The 16,610-nt window shown below is 39.9% G+C and overlaps 1 protein-coding gene across 1 annotated transcript in view; it reads left to right on the top strand.

The window, feature by feature from the left end:
• POLR2D (RNA polymerase II subunit D) overlaps positions 1 to 16,264 on the top strand; it is a 33,085-nt gene extending 16,821 nt beyond the window's left edge. The window contains exons 3-4 of the mRNA XM_070423199.1: positions 11 to 106; positions 5,427 to 16,264. Coding sequence (XP_070279300.1) covers positions 11 to 106; positions 5,427 to 5,505 — 175 coding nt within the window. The 3' untranslated portion in view covers positions 5,506 to 16,264. The remainder of the gene's footprint in view (positions 1 to 10; positions 107 to 5,426) is intronic.
• Positions 16,265 to 16,610: the final 346 nt, after the last annotated feature.

Below are 16,610 nucleotides of genomic sequence, written 5' to 3'. Positions count from 1 at the left end.
TGATGATCAGCTTGTTGCTCCAGAAAAAGCTTCATAAGTTTGAATTGGCCTGTTTGGCCAACCTTTGTCCAGAGACTGCTGAGGAGTCCAAGGCTCTGATCCCAAGGTTAGTACTGGGTATGATAAATTTGATGTGTTTTGTATATATTCCTACAACTGGAATTACTGTCTAAAAGTGGGTGCATTTAAAATCTGGATAGACATAAACATTGAGAGGGCCTCTTTTAACAGTGTGAGAATGATGATTTTGTAGCAAACCCATTGTTAGCAGAAGTGTGGAATAGCTGAAACTCTCAAAAACTGATGGGGTGCAAATTAGTACAGTCACTTTGGAGAGCAATTTGGCCACATCTAATATAGGTAAAGGTGAATATACCTCATGACCCCAAAATTTATTCCTGAATGGATGCCTTCAGACCCACTCATTGGTTTAGAAGTAGATGTGTATTCCAGGGTATATTGGTGTGTGTTAGTGATAGCAAAAACATCACATCAGTGTATAGGCCAACTAGAGACTGGATAGATATAGAGACTGGTAAGAAAAGCTCTCACAGAAAGCAACTGAAGGTCCGGAGACATATCTCAGCTCTAGGGTTTGCCACTGAGAGCTCTGGGGTCTAAACCCAAAGCTGGGCTCCCAGCAGAGAGCACCAGAACTGAAAAAGGTGCCCGCGTAACTGGCTGTGAAAAGCAGCAGCGTTACAATATGCCAGGGAGAGAGAGCTAGAAATGCAGGCACCCTCTTAAAGGTCCAATACACAAAATTTTGTGTGTAGCCACTCACATTGGGCTCCTGCAGAGGGAGGGCAGAGTGGACTAGAGATGTGGGGGCTCTGAATTAGAGCTCAGGAGCCAGACACCCTGGTTTCCTGTGATGAGTTCCCTCATGTTGTGGAGGACATCTTTTTTAGGCAGACCTTTGCTATCCAGGCGATTTTTTTTGCCTGGGGTCGGGGTCGGGGGCGGGGGGACGGGGGGAGACAGTTGGCCCACCCCATTGGGAAACCCCTTGCCCCACCCTCTGTAGTTTCTGAGGCCCATTAAGAACTGAGAACAACAATTAGCCTCCAGGCAGAAGCAGTTACCTCACCCAGTTGGGAAACCTCTCCCCCAACCTGTGGATAATTGCTTGAAGTTACTCAAGACTGAATCCAATCAGTCTGCAGGCAGAGGCAGGTCTCTGGGGCACTGAGTCTGGCCTGAGCTAATGAGGAAGAAATAGCATTTGACACTGTCCTGCACTAGAGATTGGGAGGCATAGTAGATATAACTAATACACAGTCACAAACCCAAACAGGCAGCCAAAACGGGGAGACAAAAAACCACCCCCAAATGAAAGAACAAGAGAATTATCTAGAAGAAAAGCTAAATGAAATGGAGATAAGAAATTTATCAAACAGTTTAGAATAATGATGGCAAAGATGCTAAAGATCATGAGAAAAGAAATAGTAAATATGAAGAATGACATAACACTTAAAAAGAGCACAATGGAATGGAAGGAATATACAGCAGAATAGGGGAAGCCAAGGATCAGATCAGTGAATTAGAAGATAGGGTAGAAAAAATAACACAATCAGAAAACCGAAAGAAAAAAAATAGGACAGCTTAAGGGAGCTGTGGGGGCAACATGAAACAAGAATGTTGGCATAATAGGTGAGCCATAAGGGCAAGAAAGTGAGCAAGGGATAGAGAACATGTTTGAAGAAGTAATGGTAGAAAACTTCCATAAGCTGGTGAAGAAAAATGTCACACAAGTTCAGGAGGCAAAAAGAGTCCCAAGCTAGAAGAACACAAACAGGCCCATGCCCAGACACATCATAATTAAAATGCCAAAAATTAAAGAAAAACGAATTAAGGCAGCAAGAGAAAAGCAATTTGTTACTTACAAGGGAGCTCCCATAAGTGTGACAGTTAATTTCTCATCAGAAATTCTACAGTCCAGAAGAGTGTCATGAAGTACTCCAGGTAATAAAAAGCAAGAATCTGAAACCAAGATTACTATATCCAGCAAAGCTATCATTCGAAATAGATGGTGAAATAAAGATCTTCCTTGACAAAAAAGGCTAAAGGTATTTGTCACCACCAAATCAGCACTACAAGAAATGCTAAAAGGACTGCTGTAATAATAATAAATAGACAAAGGCATACAGAAGTAAATTTGCAATAAATAAGTACCTATCCTATATAATAAAAGCCTAATATGCAATTTGTTCGACCAGGGTGCGGGGTGGGCCGGCCAACCCCTCCTCCTGGCCAGCGCCACCCTGGGTGGCCACAGCCGCAGGCAGCCGGGGAAAGGGATGCCCTGCCGGCAGCCCCTAGGGACTCTATCCATGCATGACTTTCATGCACTGGGACTCCAGTCAATAATCTTAAATATAAATGGATTAAGTGCTCGAGTCAAAAGACACAGGGTAATTGAATGGATAAGAAAACCTGACCCAACTATATGATGTCTACAAGAGACCCACCTCAAAGCAAAGAAATCACACAACATGAAAGTGAAGGGATGGAAAATTTTTTCCATGCATATGGAAACAAAAGAAGAAAAAGCTGGGTTAGCAATACTCATATCTGACAGTATAGACTTCAAAGTGAAGGCCATCACAAGAGAAAACAAAGGTCATTACATAATACTAATGGGATCCAACCAACAGTAGGATATAACCCTGGTAAACATTTATGCCCCCAATATAGGAGCATTTACTATTACAACAAATAAACATGCTTAGGAAAAAATATAACTAAGGAAATGGTAAAAGACTTGTACTCAGAAAACTATAGGACATTGGAAAAAAAGATAAAGGAAGAAATAAACAAGTGGAAGAATATACCGTGATACACCATGTTCTTGGATTGGTAAAATTAACGTCATTAAAATGTCCATACTATCCAAGGCAATCTACAGATTCAATACAATCCCCATTAAAATACCAACACCATATTTCACAGATCTAGGACAAATAGTCCAAAAATTTATATGGAACCAAAAGTGACCCTTAATCTCCCCAGCAATCTTTTTTAATGAATTTATTTTTAATCCCACCCCCTAGGATGTTTCTCCATTTTTTTTATTTTTTTATTTTTTTAGAGTAGACGAAAGAGGGAAGACAGAAATATTGATGTGAGAGAAACACATCAACTGCTTTCCTCTGCATGAGCCCTGACCAGGGCTCTGGCTTGGGAGGAGCCACCAACCGAGGTACAAACCCTTGACTGGAATCTAACCGGGGACCCTTTGGTCCATAGGCCGATGCTCTATCCAATGAGCCAAACAGGCTAGGGCATCCCCAGTAGTCTTGAGAAAGAAGAACAAAGTTGGAGGGATCACAATGGCAGATATCAAGTTGTAGTACAAAGCCACCAATAATCAAACTACCTGGTACTGTGGTACTGGCACAAGAATAGGCATATAGATCAATAGAATGCAATGGAGACCCCAGAAATTGACCCAAGCCATTATGCTCAATATTTGACAAAGGAGGCAAGAGCATACAATGGAGTCAAGACAGTCTCTTCAATAAATGATGTTGGGAAAGTTGGACAGATACATGCAAAAAAATGAAAGTAGGCCTCCAAATTATTCCAGATACAAGAATAAACTAAAAGTGGATAAAAACTTAAATGTAAGTTGTGGAACCATAAAAATCCTAGAAGAAACCATAGACAGCAAAATCTCAGACATTTCTCATAGCAATATGTTTACGGATGTAGATCATAGGGCAAAGGACACTAAGGAGAAAATAAATCAGACAGTATCAAAAGCTGCTGCACAGCAAAATAAACCACAAAATGAAAAGGGAGACCACTGTCTGGGAGAACATATTTGGCAATGATACATCTGATAAAGGGTTAATATCCAAAATATATAAGCCACTCATACAACTGAACAAAAGGAAGACAAAAAAATCCAATTATAAAATGGGCAAAAGATCTAAATAGACACTTCTCCAAAGTGGACATACAGATGGCCAAGAGACATATGAAAAAGATGCTGAAAGTCACTGATCATCAGAGAGATGCAAATGAAAACGACAATGAGGTGTCACCTCACACCTGTCAGAATGCCTACCATCAAGTCAACACATGACAAGTGCTGGCGAGGGTGTGGAGAAAGGGGGACCCTCGTACACTGCTGGTGGGAGTGCAGACTGGTGCAGCATTGTGGAAGACAGTATGAAGTTTATTCAAAAAATTAAATATGGAACTGCCACTTAACTCAGTGCTACCACTTCTAGGAAGTATACGATAACTTTCAGCAGCACTTTTCTCCAAAATAAGGTAGTGAATTAAAACTTCCCGCAAATGCTCTTTTTTTGGCACAAAATTCGTAAAAATATCTATGATGTTAACACCTTCAGAAAATTTTACATACGAAGTTTCGAAGCTTGTCAATACAACAAAATAGCATACATACCAAATCACATATATATTAACATATGTGTAACTCCATCTATTGAAAAAAATCTGCATTAGTAACTGGTACACCTAGTACTATGCAACAGTAAAATAGAAGGATCTCTTATATTTTGAGACAGTATGGAGGGACCTGGAGAGTATAATGCTAAGCAAAATAAGCCAGTCAGAGAAAGACAAGTATCACATGATCTCACTCATATGTGGAATCTAACGAAAAAAAACTGATGAACAGAATAGATCCCAGGCTAAAGAAGCATGGAACAGACTGTGGAACCTTAGATGGCATGGAGGATAGGGTGTGTGGCAAGTCATCAACCAAAAATGTATACATAACCCATGGACACAGACAATAGGGTGCTAAAGGCCTGGGGCGGCGGTTGGGGGTGGATTAGAAAGGGTCAATGGTGGGAAAAGAGGGACATGTAATAGTTTCAACAAAGATTTAAAAAAAGAGAGACTACAAATACATCATTTCACCAGACGGTGTGTATTACATAGCAGTGAGAAAATTAATGAACTAGAACAACATGGAATAATGTCAACACATGCCAGAATGAATTTTGAGCCAAAAAATTGCAGAAAGATATGTACAGTGTGGTGATTTTTCTTAAGAAGTTTACAGTGCTGGTATTTCTTATAGATATGTTTACATGTACATATTGTTAGCACAAATATACTTATAGGCATGATAAATACCAAATGTAGGATAATCGTCATTTCTGGGGAAGGAAGGGAAGGTTTTGGGATGGAAAAGTATGCAGTCATCAGTTCGTTCCTGTTATGTTTATTAAATCTAAATCAATTAAGGATAACTATTAAGGTTACCTTATTTCTTATACCTTTTATATGTTTTTAAACACTGCATAATGTTTTTAAAAAGAATGGCAAGAAATAAAGATTTAAAGGTAAAAGTTTTTAGGGATAAATGGAGAAGTGGGCCTGAGTTAGCATGAGTGTGGGAACATTGTCAGCCGAGAAGACGCTCATTGCTGTTTGTTTCCTTGCAGCCTGGAGGGGCGATTTGAGGACGAGGAGCTGCAGCAGATCCTCGATGACATCCAGACCAAGCGCAGCTTCCAGTATTAACCTCCAGCATCACTGCTGCTGAGGGAGCCCCCAGCTTGGCACCTGTCTCCCGGGACCTGAAACTCTATCCCAGAAGACACTGGGGACACTGGGGACAGCACCTCCGCTGGGTCTTGGTTTGGGTTGCTGTTTCAGACTTGGCTGTTAGATCCTTGATGACCACGGAGTCTTGGAGAGGCCTTGCGGTGGCTGCTTGCTGGCTTCCTGAGCTCACCTCTGGAGAGGGTGAGGTGGGGTGCTGTGCATATAAACTATGCTGTTGAATACCTCATACCATGGATTTTGCCCCCTGTGTTATTTTTTATTCCTTATATTTCATGTTTTGATTTCAATGTGTTTATAAGTTTTCAAACTATAGTAGAGCATATAAAACTGGAATGGTAAACAACAGTTTTATTTAAATGCACAAGGAAGAATAATGTTTTTTTAAATATATTTTATTGATTTTTCACAGAGAGGAAAGGAGAAGGATAGAGAGTTAGAAACATCGATGAGAGAGAAACATCGATCAGCTGCCTCCTGCACACCTCCTACTGGGGATGTGCCCGCAACCAAGGTACATGCCCTTGTCTGGAATCGAACCTGGGACCTTTCAGTCCGCAGGCCGACGCTCTATCCACTGAGCCAAACCGGTTAGGCTGCACAAGGAAGAATTAAGCCAGACCTATATCGATGTTTGAAATTCTTGAAGATAGGATGGTGGTGTTGATTACCAGAGAGAGCCTTGACATTATTGTGCTTAACCAGGAGACAGGAGCAAGTTCACTGTAGAAAGCAGTTTCATCGGAGGATCACTGTGCTGAGTGAGTGGAGCCCGTAGCTTTGAGGTAGAGGGCACGTGGCCTTTTTCCTTGCACTGTTGCAGAATGTAGTTTTGGAGTAAGTGATCCTAATGTACTGAACTTGTTACTCCCAAACTAAGATTTTTTTTTTATTCATGCCAGACATGAAGGTCTCAACACTTGGTTTTTGTTTGTTTTTTTTAATCCTCACCTGAGGATATTTTTCCACTGATTTTCAGAAAGAGGGAAAGACAGAAATATCAATGTGAGAGAAACACATAGATTGGTTGCCTCCTGCACATGCCCTGACCAGGGCCTGGACCGGGACCGGGGCCGGGGAGTATCCTGCAACCGCCGTACATGCCCTTGATGGAATCGAACCTGGGACCCTTTGGTCCATAGGCCAATGCTCTATCCACTGAGCAAAACCAGCTAGGGCAACACTTTGAAATTTCCTTGTATATGGCATCCCATCCAAACCTCTGGCTGGGTTCTTGGCCACAGGTGTTTCCTAATGGGGTGTTCTAAAAGGACGGAGTCTGCCCCGTCCTGAAACACTACAGTGAAACATTTTTAAGAGCTAAACATTTTAGCTTTGATTTTTATGAAGGGAAATATGCCTGTTTTCTTCACAATTTGGAATTTTCTTGTTGCCTCCAAATGAATTCATGATCCAAGAAAGAGGTTGAGGCCCTAGTTGGTATGTCTCAGTGGATAGAGTGTTGGCATGCGGACTGAAGGGTCCCGGGTTCGATTCCAGTCAAGAGAACATAGAAACATCTATGATTCTCTCTCATCATAGATGTTTCTATCTCTCTCTCCCTTTCTCTTCCTCTCTGAAGTCAATAAAAACATTTTTTACAGGTAGGAAGAGAGAGAAATAGGAATATCAATGAGAGAGAAACATTGATTAGCTGCCTCTTGCACACCCCCTACTGGGGATGTGCCTGCAACCAAGGTACATGCCCTTGACCGGAATCGAACCTGGGACCCTTGAGTCCGCAGGCTGACACTCTATCCACTGAGCCAAACCGGTTAGGGCAGTATCTGACATATATTATGTCCCAGTAAATGTTAGCTATTATGCTCAGTAGATGAACAGGAATAGGTGATAAATCAGCTTGCTTCATAGAAAGTAGTGCAAGAATTTGGTAGCATATCAACTGGTACTGGTATCAGACTAGGAAACCAAACCAAATTGCTTATTCCTAAAGTTTCCAGAATTACCTTTTAAGAAACAGTTACCTGAGCAGGTTGGCACCATGCAGTGGAATAGAACAGACATGTAAAGTGCACTTGAGTCATAGCCCAGGTGCCTGTTCTCTCTGGCGACAACTGCAGTGCCATCACCTTCACTGGTGCCCACTTACTTAGTCTCTGAGCTGCATGAAGGTAGGACAGGATGAAAAGTGCATGGCATATCGTTAGGTACTAATTAATTGTAAGATAACTAGAAGCAGGTTTTTAAAATATACTAGGGAGTTTCTTATAAAAGCCACCTCATGCTATGTTCTGTATTCCAAACCCAGTGAACACACTCTGCTGGGCATTGTTCTCTACAGTCCCGGCGGGAGCTCTCTGTTTGGTTATCAGGAGACCCTGCAAAATCTTTAATCACCCGTGAAACATTGTTAGGCTTATTCTGTACTATGTTTGCAAAAGCAGAATTCGGGGACACATTAAAACAAAACAAATAGGTATCATGTTGTCTAGCTCTCACTTCACCAGAAAACTACCAGAACCTTTTCTGAAAATTCTAGTCATTCTGGTTTTATTGAAATTTATTAAACTTGAGGCTTGGCCGAAACCGGTTTGGCTCAGTGGATAGAGCGTCGGCCTGCGGACTGAAAGGTCCCAGGTTCGATTCCGGTCAAGGGCATGTACCTGGGTTGCGGGCACATCCCCAGTAGGAGATGTGCAGGAGGCAGCTGGTCGATGTTTCTCTCTCATCGATGTTTCTAACTCTCTATCTCTCTCCCTTCCTCTCTGTAAAAAATCAATAAAATATATTAAAAAAATAAAAAATAAAAAATAAACTTGAGGCTTGAAAATAGCATTACTGGATGGGGCCTGAGCACAACCCATTTTTTAAAAACATTAATGTTTTAACCTTATAAAACCATTGAAGCCTACACATAAAGAAGTGTATGTGAGTAATCAATGTGGTATTAGTCATAATAGCCAAACAGTCCAAATGCCCACAGGTTGCTCAATAGATAAACAAAATGTGATATATATTTTTCAACTTTTCCATTATGGAAAATTTTAGACATACAGAAAAGCTGAAAGATTATAACATTGATCACCTATATGTTCACCACCTACATTTAACATAACATTTGTAATATTTGCTTTATAATATATTTTAGCTGTAAAGCATTTGAAAGCAGATAGATGCCACTTCATTGAAATAGTTAAGCATGTGCTTTTCAGAATGGGCTTTCAGTATTGGACTTCAGAACAATTTTTTTTTTTTTTTTATTTATTGCTTAAAGCATTACAAAGGGTATTACATATGTGTCCTTTTTTTTTCCCCGCCCTTGACAATACCCCGGCTTCCCCTACCCCCCAGTGTCTTATGTCCATTGGTTATGCTCATATGCATGCATACAAGGACTTCAGAACATTGACAAGAATTTTCTGATATTGAATATTTAGTTCATGTTTAAATTTCACTTGGGGATAGTTTGGGGCCAATGATCACCCATGTTGATATAATTTAGTTTTATATACAAGCAATTATCACACTGATGATGTAAAATGACATTTTACTTGTGAAAAATATTGAAGAAATACATGTGGTTACTGCCCTCATGTTGCTGTAAGGAGCTCTGACTGGACAAAAATACATATATGCAACCCCATGATGAAAAATGAGCCCAGATAGGTTGCAGGCCCAAAGTAGACCTTGATCTCTAATGTGTCTGCATGTGGCTCTGGGTCTTTCTCCATCATCAGTGGGAGGGTAGTTTGGGACTCAATAGGCAAAATGGGTGCATGGTGACAGCTGCTGTATGTCACCAAACATGGAGTAACATTCAGACTTAAGTTCTGTGTGCCTCATTTCCCTGTGCATGGTACTTGTTAGTAAATGTTGAGGAAAAACACAGCTCCATTTTCAGAAAGGTCAATGTGGAGCTGCAAGGAGACTAAGAATGTATCTGAAATAATAAAACTGGAGGAGAGGACTCGTTAGAGAGGGTTGAGGTGGTGAGAAACAGCCCTGAAGATATTTTGAAAGACAAAAAGTTGCCCAACATAATCTTTTGTAAGGGACAAATATTCTGTGTACTATTCAGTAGGGCAGCTGTTAGCCACATATAACTGCTGGACACTCAAAGCTAGTATGACAGGATCTGATTAAAAAATTGTTTTAAATGTATTTTATTGTTTTTGTTCAGAGAGGAAGGGAGAAGGATAGAGATTTAAAAACATCGATGAGAGAGAAACATCAATCAGCTGCCTCCTGCACACTCCCTACTGGGGATATGCCCGCAACCAAGGTACATGCCCTTGACTGGAATCGAACCTGGGACCCTTCAGTCGGCAGGCCGACGCTCCATCCACTGAGCCAAACCGGCTAAGGCTGATTTAAAATTTTTTAATTGAAATTTTCATATGTACCTAATGGCTAGTGTATTGGACAGCGCAACACTTAGCTCCCAAAACAAATGTTCTGGAGGCCATTGAAATCAAAGAGGATTTCAGCAAAATTAACAATGTTCACAAGAGCTGCAATAATAACAGGTGACCATTAATCAAAATTTGGTCCCCAAATTTCTGAAGTCTACAGTTGTACTTACTATACATCTCTAAGTTCAATTTTTCTAATACAAGTCCTGTTTTTAAAAACCTACCTCTTCTCTATTAATGCTCAGACAAAATTTTGAAAGCTATTTGAAAGAAACTGAAAAAAGTGATGAACATCTTTTGGTGAGAACCTCTTTCCTAATTAATTTTGCCTTTTCAGTAGGCTGATAACTTGTATGTTGAATTTAAAAAGCAAAATTGTAAGCCCTGGCTGGCATTGTGCAGTGGTTAGCTTGTCAGCCCACACACCAAATGATCGCAGGATCGTTTCCCAGACAAGGGCACATACCTCCCTTGCAGGTTCAATCCCCAGCCCTGGTCAGAAAGTGTGCAGGAGGCAACCAATAATTGATGTGTCCCTCTTACAAGGATGTTTCTCTCTCCACCTCTCTCTTAAAAAAAAAAAAAATCAGTGGCAAAACTATCCTCAGATGAGGGTGAACAAAATCAAACAAAAAAGCCATCAAAACAAACCCCCAAGATTTATCATCTTTTAAGGCTTCCAGTATTCCTATTTTGTAATTCTAATAAAGGTGGGTCAGGAACAGGATATTTGCACTTTTAGGGACTGATGTCCTTTTAAATTCAGACTATCTCTTGAGCCATATTAACACTGGACTGGGGTCATGCATGTCCCAAATATATTCTTACTAATAGAGAACTTAACAGTTCTCCATGTTCAAAGGTAACTGAAACTGTGAGGTATTTGATACATAATTCTTTCTCCATTTAGTGATGGAAGAAATAAAAAAGATGGAAAGATATGATTATGTAAAATGAAAAACTGTAAAATCACTAAAAGCAAAAATTTGGAAGAGAGAAGACAGGCAAAGAGTGAAGATGTTTTCTTTTTCTAATTGAATTTATTAGGGTTACATTGGTTAATAAAATTATATAGCTTTAAGGTATACAGTTCTATAGCATAACATCTGTATATTGTATTCTGTGTTCACTATCCCAAGTCAAGTCTCCTTCCATCACCATTTCTCAACCCTTTACCCTCTCCTCCCTCCACCCACCCAAAGATGTTTATTTTATTAAGAAAAAAACCCACAACTTGAGATATGTTTGGAGAGAACCAAGATGGCGGCATAGGTAAATGCCTGCCACAACCACATCAAAATTACAACTAAAATACAGAACAGCCATCATTCAGAACCAAAGATCTTACCTTTAGCCCTGACTGGTTATAGCTCAGTGGATAGAGCGTCGGCCTTGGGACTAAAGGGTCCTAGGTATTGATTCTGGTCAAGGGCAGATGCCTAGGTTTCGGGCTCGATTCCCAGTAGGGGGTGTGCAGGAGGCAGCCAATCAATGATTCTCTCTCATCATTGATGTTTCTATCTCCTCTCCTCTCCCTTCCTCTCTGAAATCAATAAAAGTATATATATATAGAAAAGATCTTACCTATGGACACAGACAGTAGGGTGAAGGTCTATTTAGGATGAATTGATATTTTTCTTATAAAAATGTACAAAATTTAATGAGCATATTGCCATTTAATGAGCAATTTTTTTTTTTTTTTGCATGAGGGCTGTTCTATACACTTGAAGATACAGAAACAAAATAGGATGCAAGCTCTGAGAGTCTGCAGCCTCAGTGGGACCAATAAAAGGAAACATGCTCCCTATTTACTATGCTTTTCTATATTAATCATGTTCTCCCTTTAGTCTTCCAGTAAAGTTGAATGAGGGTTATTTTCTTGCCTGTACAGTTATGGAAGTTATACCTGCTACATATTTTTAGAAATTACCCTTGAAATTTAGCATTGAATTGTCTTAATAAAGTAATTGCTCTCCTAAGTAATAAACAACTATAGCATGCTTTAATTCATATCAGGTATCAATTTCCACGCCCCTTTCATACTATTTGAGGTGGGGAGTAAAGAATTATAAATTTACTAGAGGCCCGGTGCATAAAATTCATGCACTGAGGGGGTGGCCCTCAGCCTCTCCTGGAAGTTGGCCTCGGGCACTGCAGTCGCTTCCCCTCCCTAGATGCTCTGCAAGGAAGAAAGGATATAAAAGAGGCCGCCAGGTGGCTCCTGACAACTGGCACGAATATCAATGGGATGGATCTGGATCCTGGGCTGGCAAGGGCATCCCACTGCCTGCCCAGAGGACCGATTGCATCCTCCCCCCCCCCCCTTGGGACCCTACTCATGCACAAATTCGTGCACCAGGCCTCTAGTATAAAAAATAATGGCCTTTGGTATATTTATAGAGGTGTGCAACCATCATAGCAGTCTTTTAGAACATTCCATCACTCCAAAAGGAAACCTTGTGCTGATTAACAGTCACTTCCCCTTTCTCCCTCCCTCCCTCATTTCCACTCTCCCAGCCTATCCACTGAGTGGTGCTTTTCTTTCTTTCTTTTTTGTAACTATAGTTTTCCATTTCATAATTTTCAATTTAGTGTTTTCCAAATCAGTCTGTTCTTTTTTTCATAGTATCTGTATAATGGTTTCTATTGCTTTTATAATTTTAAATGTATTTTTATGTTCCCTTTCAGACTATTTGGTTATTTTACGTTCATGCTGTATGTTCTTCATTTGTTCTGTAATTATGTTTATGTTTAAAAAAACCACTATATTTTGTCTTAATCTGTTTAAGACTCAGTTTCACTAACTGTAAAATGGGATTAAAAATGGTGGCAGAGTAAGTGGATGCTACACTGACATGCTCCCAGGACCAAACTGGAATTACAACTGAAATGCAAAAAAAAAAAAAAGTTCTTAATAATCAACTGAAGACCAGCTGGAGAGAACCATGATAACCAAGACCAGAAAATAGAGACTCCAGAAAGCCTGGTAGGAAGGGCAGAGGTGTGAAAGGGCTGGGCAGACTCCCACTGACAGCAGCTGAAATTCCAGAAAGATATCTCAATTGTGGGGGTTGCCACTGAGAACTTGGGGTCTAAACCTCGCACTGGGCCCCCCAGCAGAAAGCACCAGCACTGAGAAAGGTGCCCACATAACACCTGGCTGTGACAAGCAGCAGGTTGCTATCTGCCAGGGAGAGACGCCTAGAAATACAAGCACTCTCTTAAAAGTCCAATGCACAACATTTCGTGCAGCTACTCACATTGGGCTCCTGCAAAGGGAGGGCAGAGTGGACTGAAGGTATGTGAGCAGAAGCCGGTGTTGGGGGCTCTGTAGTTAGAGCTCTTATTACAGACAGCCTGGTTCCTGTGCTGCATCATTCCCTCACACTGTGGAGGACATCTTTCTCAGGCAGACATTTGCAGTCCAGGCTGGTCTTGCCTGGGGGTAAGACAGTTGACCCATCCTATTAGAAAACACTTTGCCCCACCCTGTGGTGTTTCTGGGGCCCATTAAGAGACTGAGAATAACAATTAGACTCTAGGCCAGTGGTTCTCAACCCTCCTAATGCCGCGACCCTTTAATACAACCATAAAATTATTTTTGTTGCTATATAACTGTAATTTTGCTACTGTTATGAATCATAATATAAATATCTGATACGCAGGATGTATTTAGGCGGCCCCTGTGAAAGGGTTGTTCGACCCCCAAAGGTGTTGCGACCCACAGGTTGAGAACCGCTGCTCTAGGCAGAAGCACTTGCCCCACCCAGTTGGGAAACCTCTTGTCTACCCGTGGACGATTGTCTTAGGCTACTCAAGGCTGAATCCAATCAGTCTGCAGGTAGAAGTTGGTCTCTGGAGGCTTTGATTCTTGGTCTGAGCTAATTAGTCAGAAATAGTGTTTGACACTGTCCTGCACTAGAGATTGGGAGGCATAGCAGGTCTAACTAATACATAGTCACAAACCCAAACAGGCAGCCAAAATGTGGAGACAAAAAACCACCTCCAAACGAAAGAACAAGAGAATTCTCCAGAAGAAGTGCTAAATGAAATGGAGAGAAGAAATTTATCAGACATAGAATTCAGAATAATAATGGCAAAAAATGCTCAGCAGCATAACAAAATATATAGTAACATAAAGAATGGCATAGTAATAATTAAGGGCACAGTGGAAAGAATACACAGCAGATTAGGGGAAGCCAAGGATCAGATCAGTGAATTAGAAGATAGGGTAGAAAAAAATCACAATCAGAGAATGAAAAGAAAAAAAAACAGGAGGACAGCTTAAGGGAGCTGTGGGGGCAACATGAAACAAGAATGTTGGCATAATAGGTGAGCCATAAGGGCAAGAAAGTGAGCAAGGGATAGAGAACGAGTTTGAAGAAATAATGGCAGAAAACTTCCATAACCTGGTGAAGGAAAATGTCACAAGTTCAGGAGGCAAAAAGAGTCCCAAGCAAGAAGAACCCAAACAGGCCCGGATACATTATAATTAAAATGCCAAAAACTAAAGACAAACAGAATCTTAAAGGAGCTCCCATAAGTGTGACAGTTAATTTCTGATCAGAAACTCTAGAGTCCAGAAGGGAATGTCATGAAGTACTCAAAGTAATGAAAAGAAAGAATCTGAAGCTAAGATTACTATATCCAGCCAGGCTATCAGTCAAAATAGATGGTGAAATAGAGCTTCCCAGACAAAATATGGCTAAAGGAGCACTACCACCAAACCAGCACTACAAGAAATGCTAAAAGGACTGCTGTAATAATAATAAGAAATATATAGAGGGAAAAACATAGGCATATAGAATTAAAATGGCAATAAATCAGTACCTATTGATAATAACCTTAAAAGTAAATGCATGATGAAATGCTCCAATCAAAAGACATAGGATAGTTGAATGGATACAAAAACATGGCACAACTATATGCTGTCTACAAGAGATCCACCTCAGAACAAAAGATTCACACAGGATAAGAATGAAGGGATGGAAAAATTTTTCCATGCAAATAGAAAATAAAAATAAAAAAGCTGGGGTAGCAATACTCATATCTGACAAAATAGACTTGAAAATGAAGGCCATCACAAGAGACAACAAAGGTCACTACATAATACTAAAGGGATTGATCCAAGAAGAGGATATAACCCTGGTAAACATCTATGCACCCAATATAGGAGCACCTAAATTATATATATATATATATATATATATATATATATATATATATATATATACATATATATACACACACACACACACACACACACTTCTAGATAAATTTAAGGGGGAGATTGACAACAATATAGTCACTCCCACTGATTTCACTGGATAGGTCTTCCAAACAAAAAATTAACAAGAAAACAGTGACTCTAAAGGACACACTGGATCAGATGGATTTAATTGATATTTATAGAACATTTTACCTCAAAGCTGTAGAATATACATTCTTCTCTAGTGCACATGGGTCATTCATAAAGATAGACCACATTTTAAGACACAAATCAAGTCTCTGCAAGTTCAAGAAGATTGAAATCATATCAAGTATATTATCAGATTACAATGGAATGAAATTAGAAATCAACTACAGTAAAAACACTCAAAACATTCAAATACATGGAAGCTAAATAGCATGTTATTAAGCAATGAATAGATTACCAATGAGATCAAGAAAGAAATTAAAAACTTCCTGGAAACAAATGAAAATGAACACACAACAACCTGAAATCTCTGGGACACAGCAAAAGTCATGAGAGAGATGTTCATAGCACTACAGGCCTACTTTGAAGAACAAGAAAAATTAATAATAAACTATTTAACCCTGCAACTTAAACAATTAGAAAGAGAACAGCAAGAAAAACCCAGTGTAAGTAGAAAGAAGGAAATAATAAAGAGCAGAAATAAATAACATGGAGACTAAAAAAATAAACCAAAATCAATGAAACCAAAGTTGGTTCTTTGAAAAGATAAACAAGATTGATGGCTAAAACCGGTTTGGCTTGGTGGATAGAGCATTGGCCTGCGGACTGAAAGGTCCCAGGTTCGATTCCGGTCAAGGGCATGTACCTTGGTTGCAGGCACACCCCCAGTGGGAGGTGTGCAGGAGGCAGCTGGTCGATGTTTCTCTCTCATCAATGTTTCTAACTCTCTATCCCTCTCCCTTTCTCTCTGTAAAAAATCAATAAAAATATATTTAAAAAAAACAAGATTGATGAACCCTTAGCCAGACCCATAAAAAAAAAAACAAAAAAAAAAAAACAAAGAGAGAGGACCCCAACAAATAAAATCAGATATGAAAGTAGAGAAGTAACAGCTGACACCACAGAAATACAAAGGATTATAAGAAAATACTACGAACAACTATATGCCAACCATCTGGACAATGTGGATGAAATGGACAAATTCCTAGAAAAATACAACCTCCTAAAACTGAATCAGGAAGAATTAGAGAATCTTAATAGGCCAATAACAACTGAGGAAATTAAAGCAGTAATCAAAAAACTCTCAGCAAACCAAAAGCCCTGGTACAGATTGCTTCACAGGGGAGTTTTACCAACATTCAAAGAAGAACTAACACCTACACTCCTCAAACTATTTCAGAAAATCCAAGAGGAAGACACTTCCAAACTCTTTTTATAAGACCAGCATTAGCCTAATTCCAAAACCAGATGAAGACACCACAAAGAGAGAGAAT

This window comes from Myotis yumanensis, unplaced genomic scaffold, assembly GCF_028538775.1.
Source record: "Myotis yumanensis isolate MYYU_CA2020_CCGP unplaced genomic scaffold, mMyoYum1.0.hap1 SCAF_8, whole genome shotgun sequence".
In the NCBI taxonomy this organism is placed as follows: domain Eukaryota; kingdom Metazoa; phylum Chordata; class Mammalia; order Chiroptera; family Vespertilionidae; genus Myotis; species Myotis yumanensis.
The sequence above is the reverse complement of the archived record's forward strand: the minus strand, read 5'-3'. Positions and strand labels throughout refer to the sequence as shown.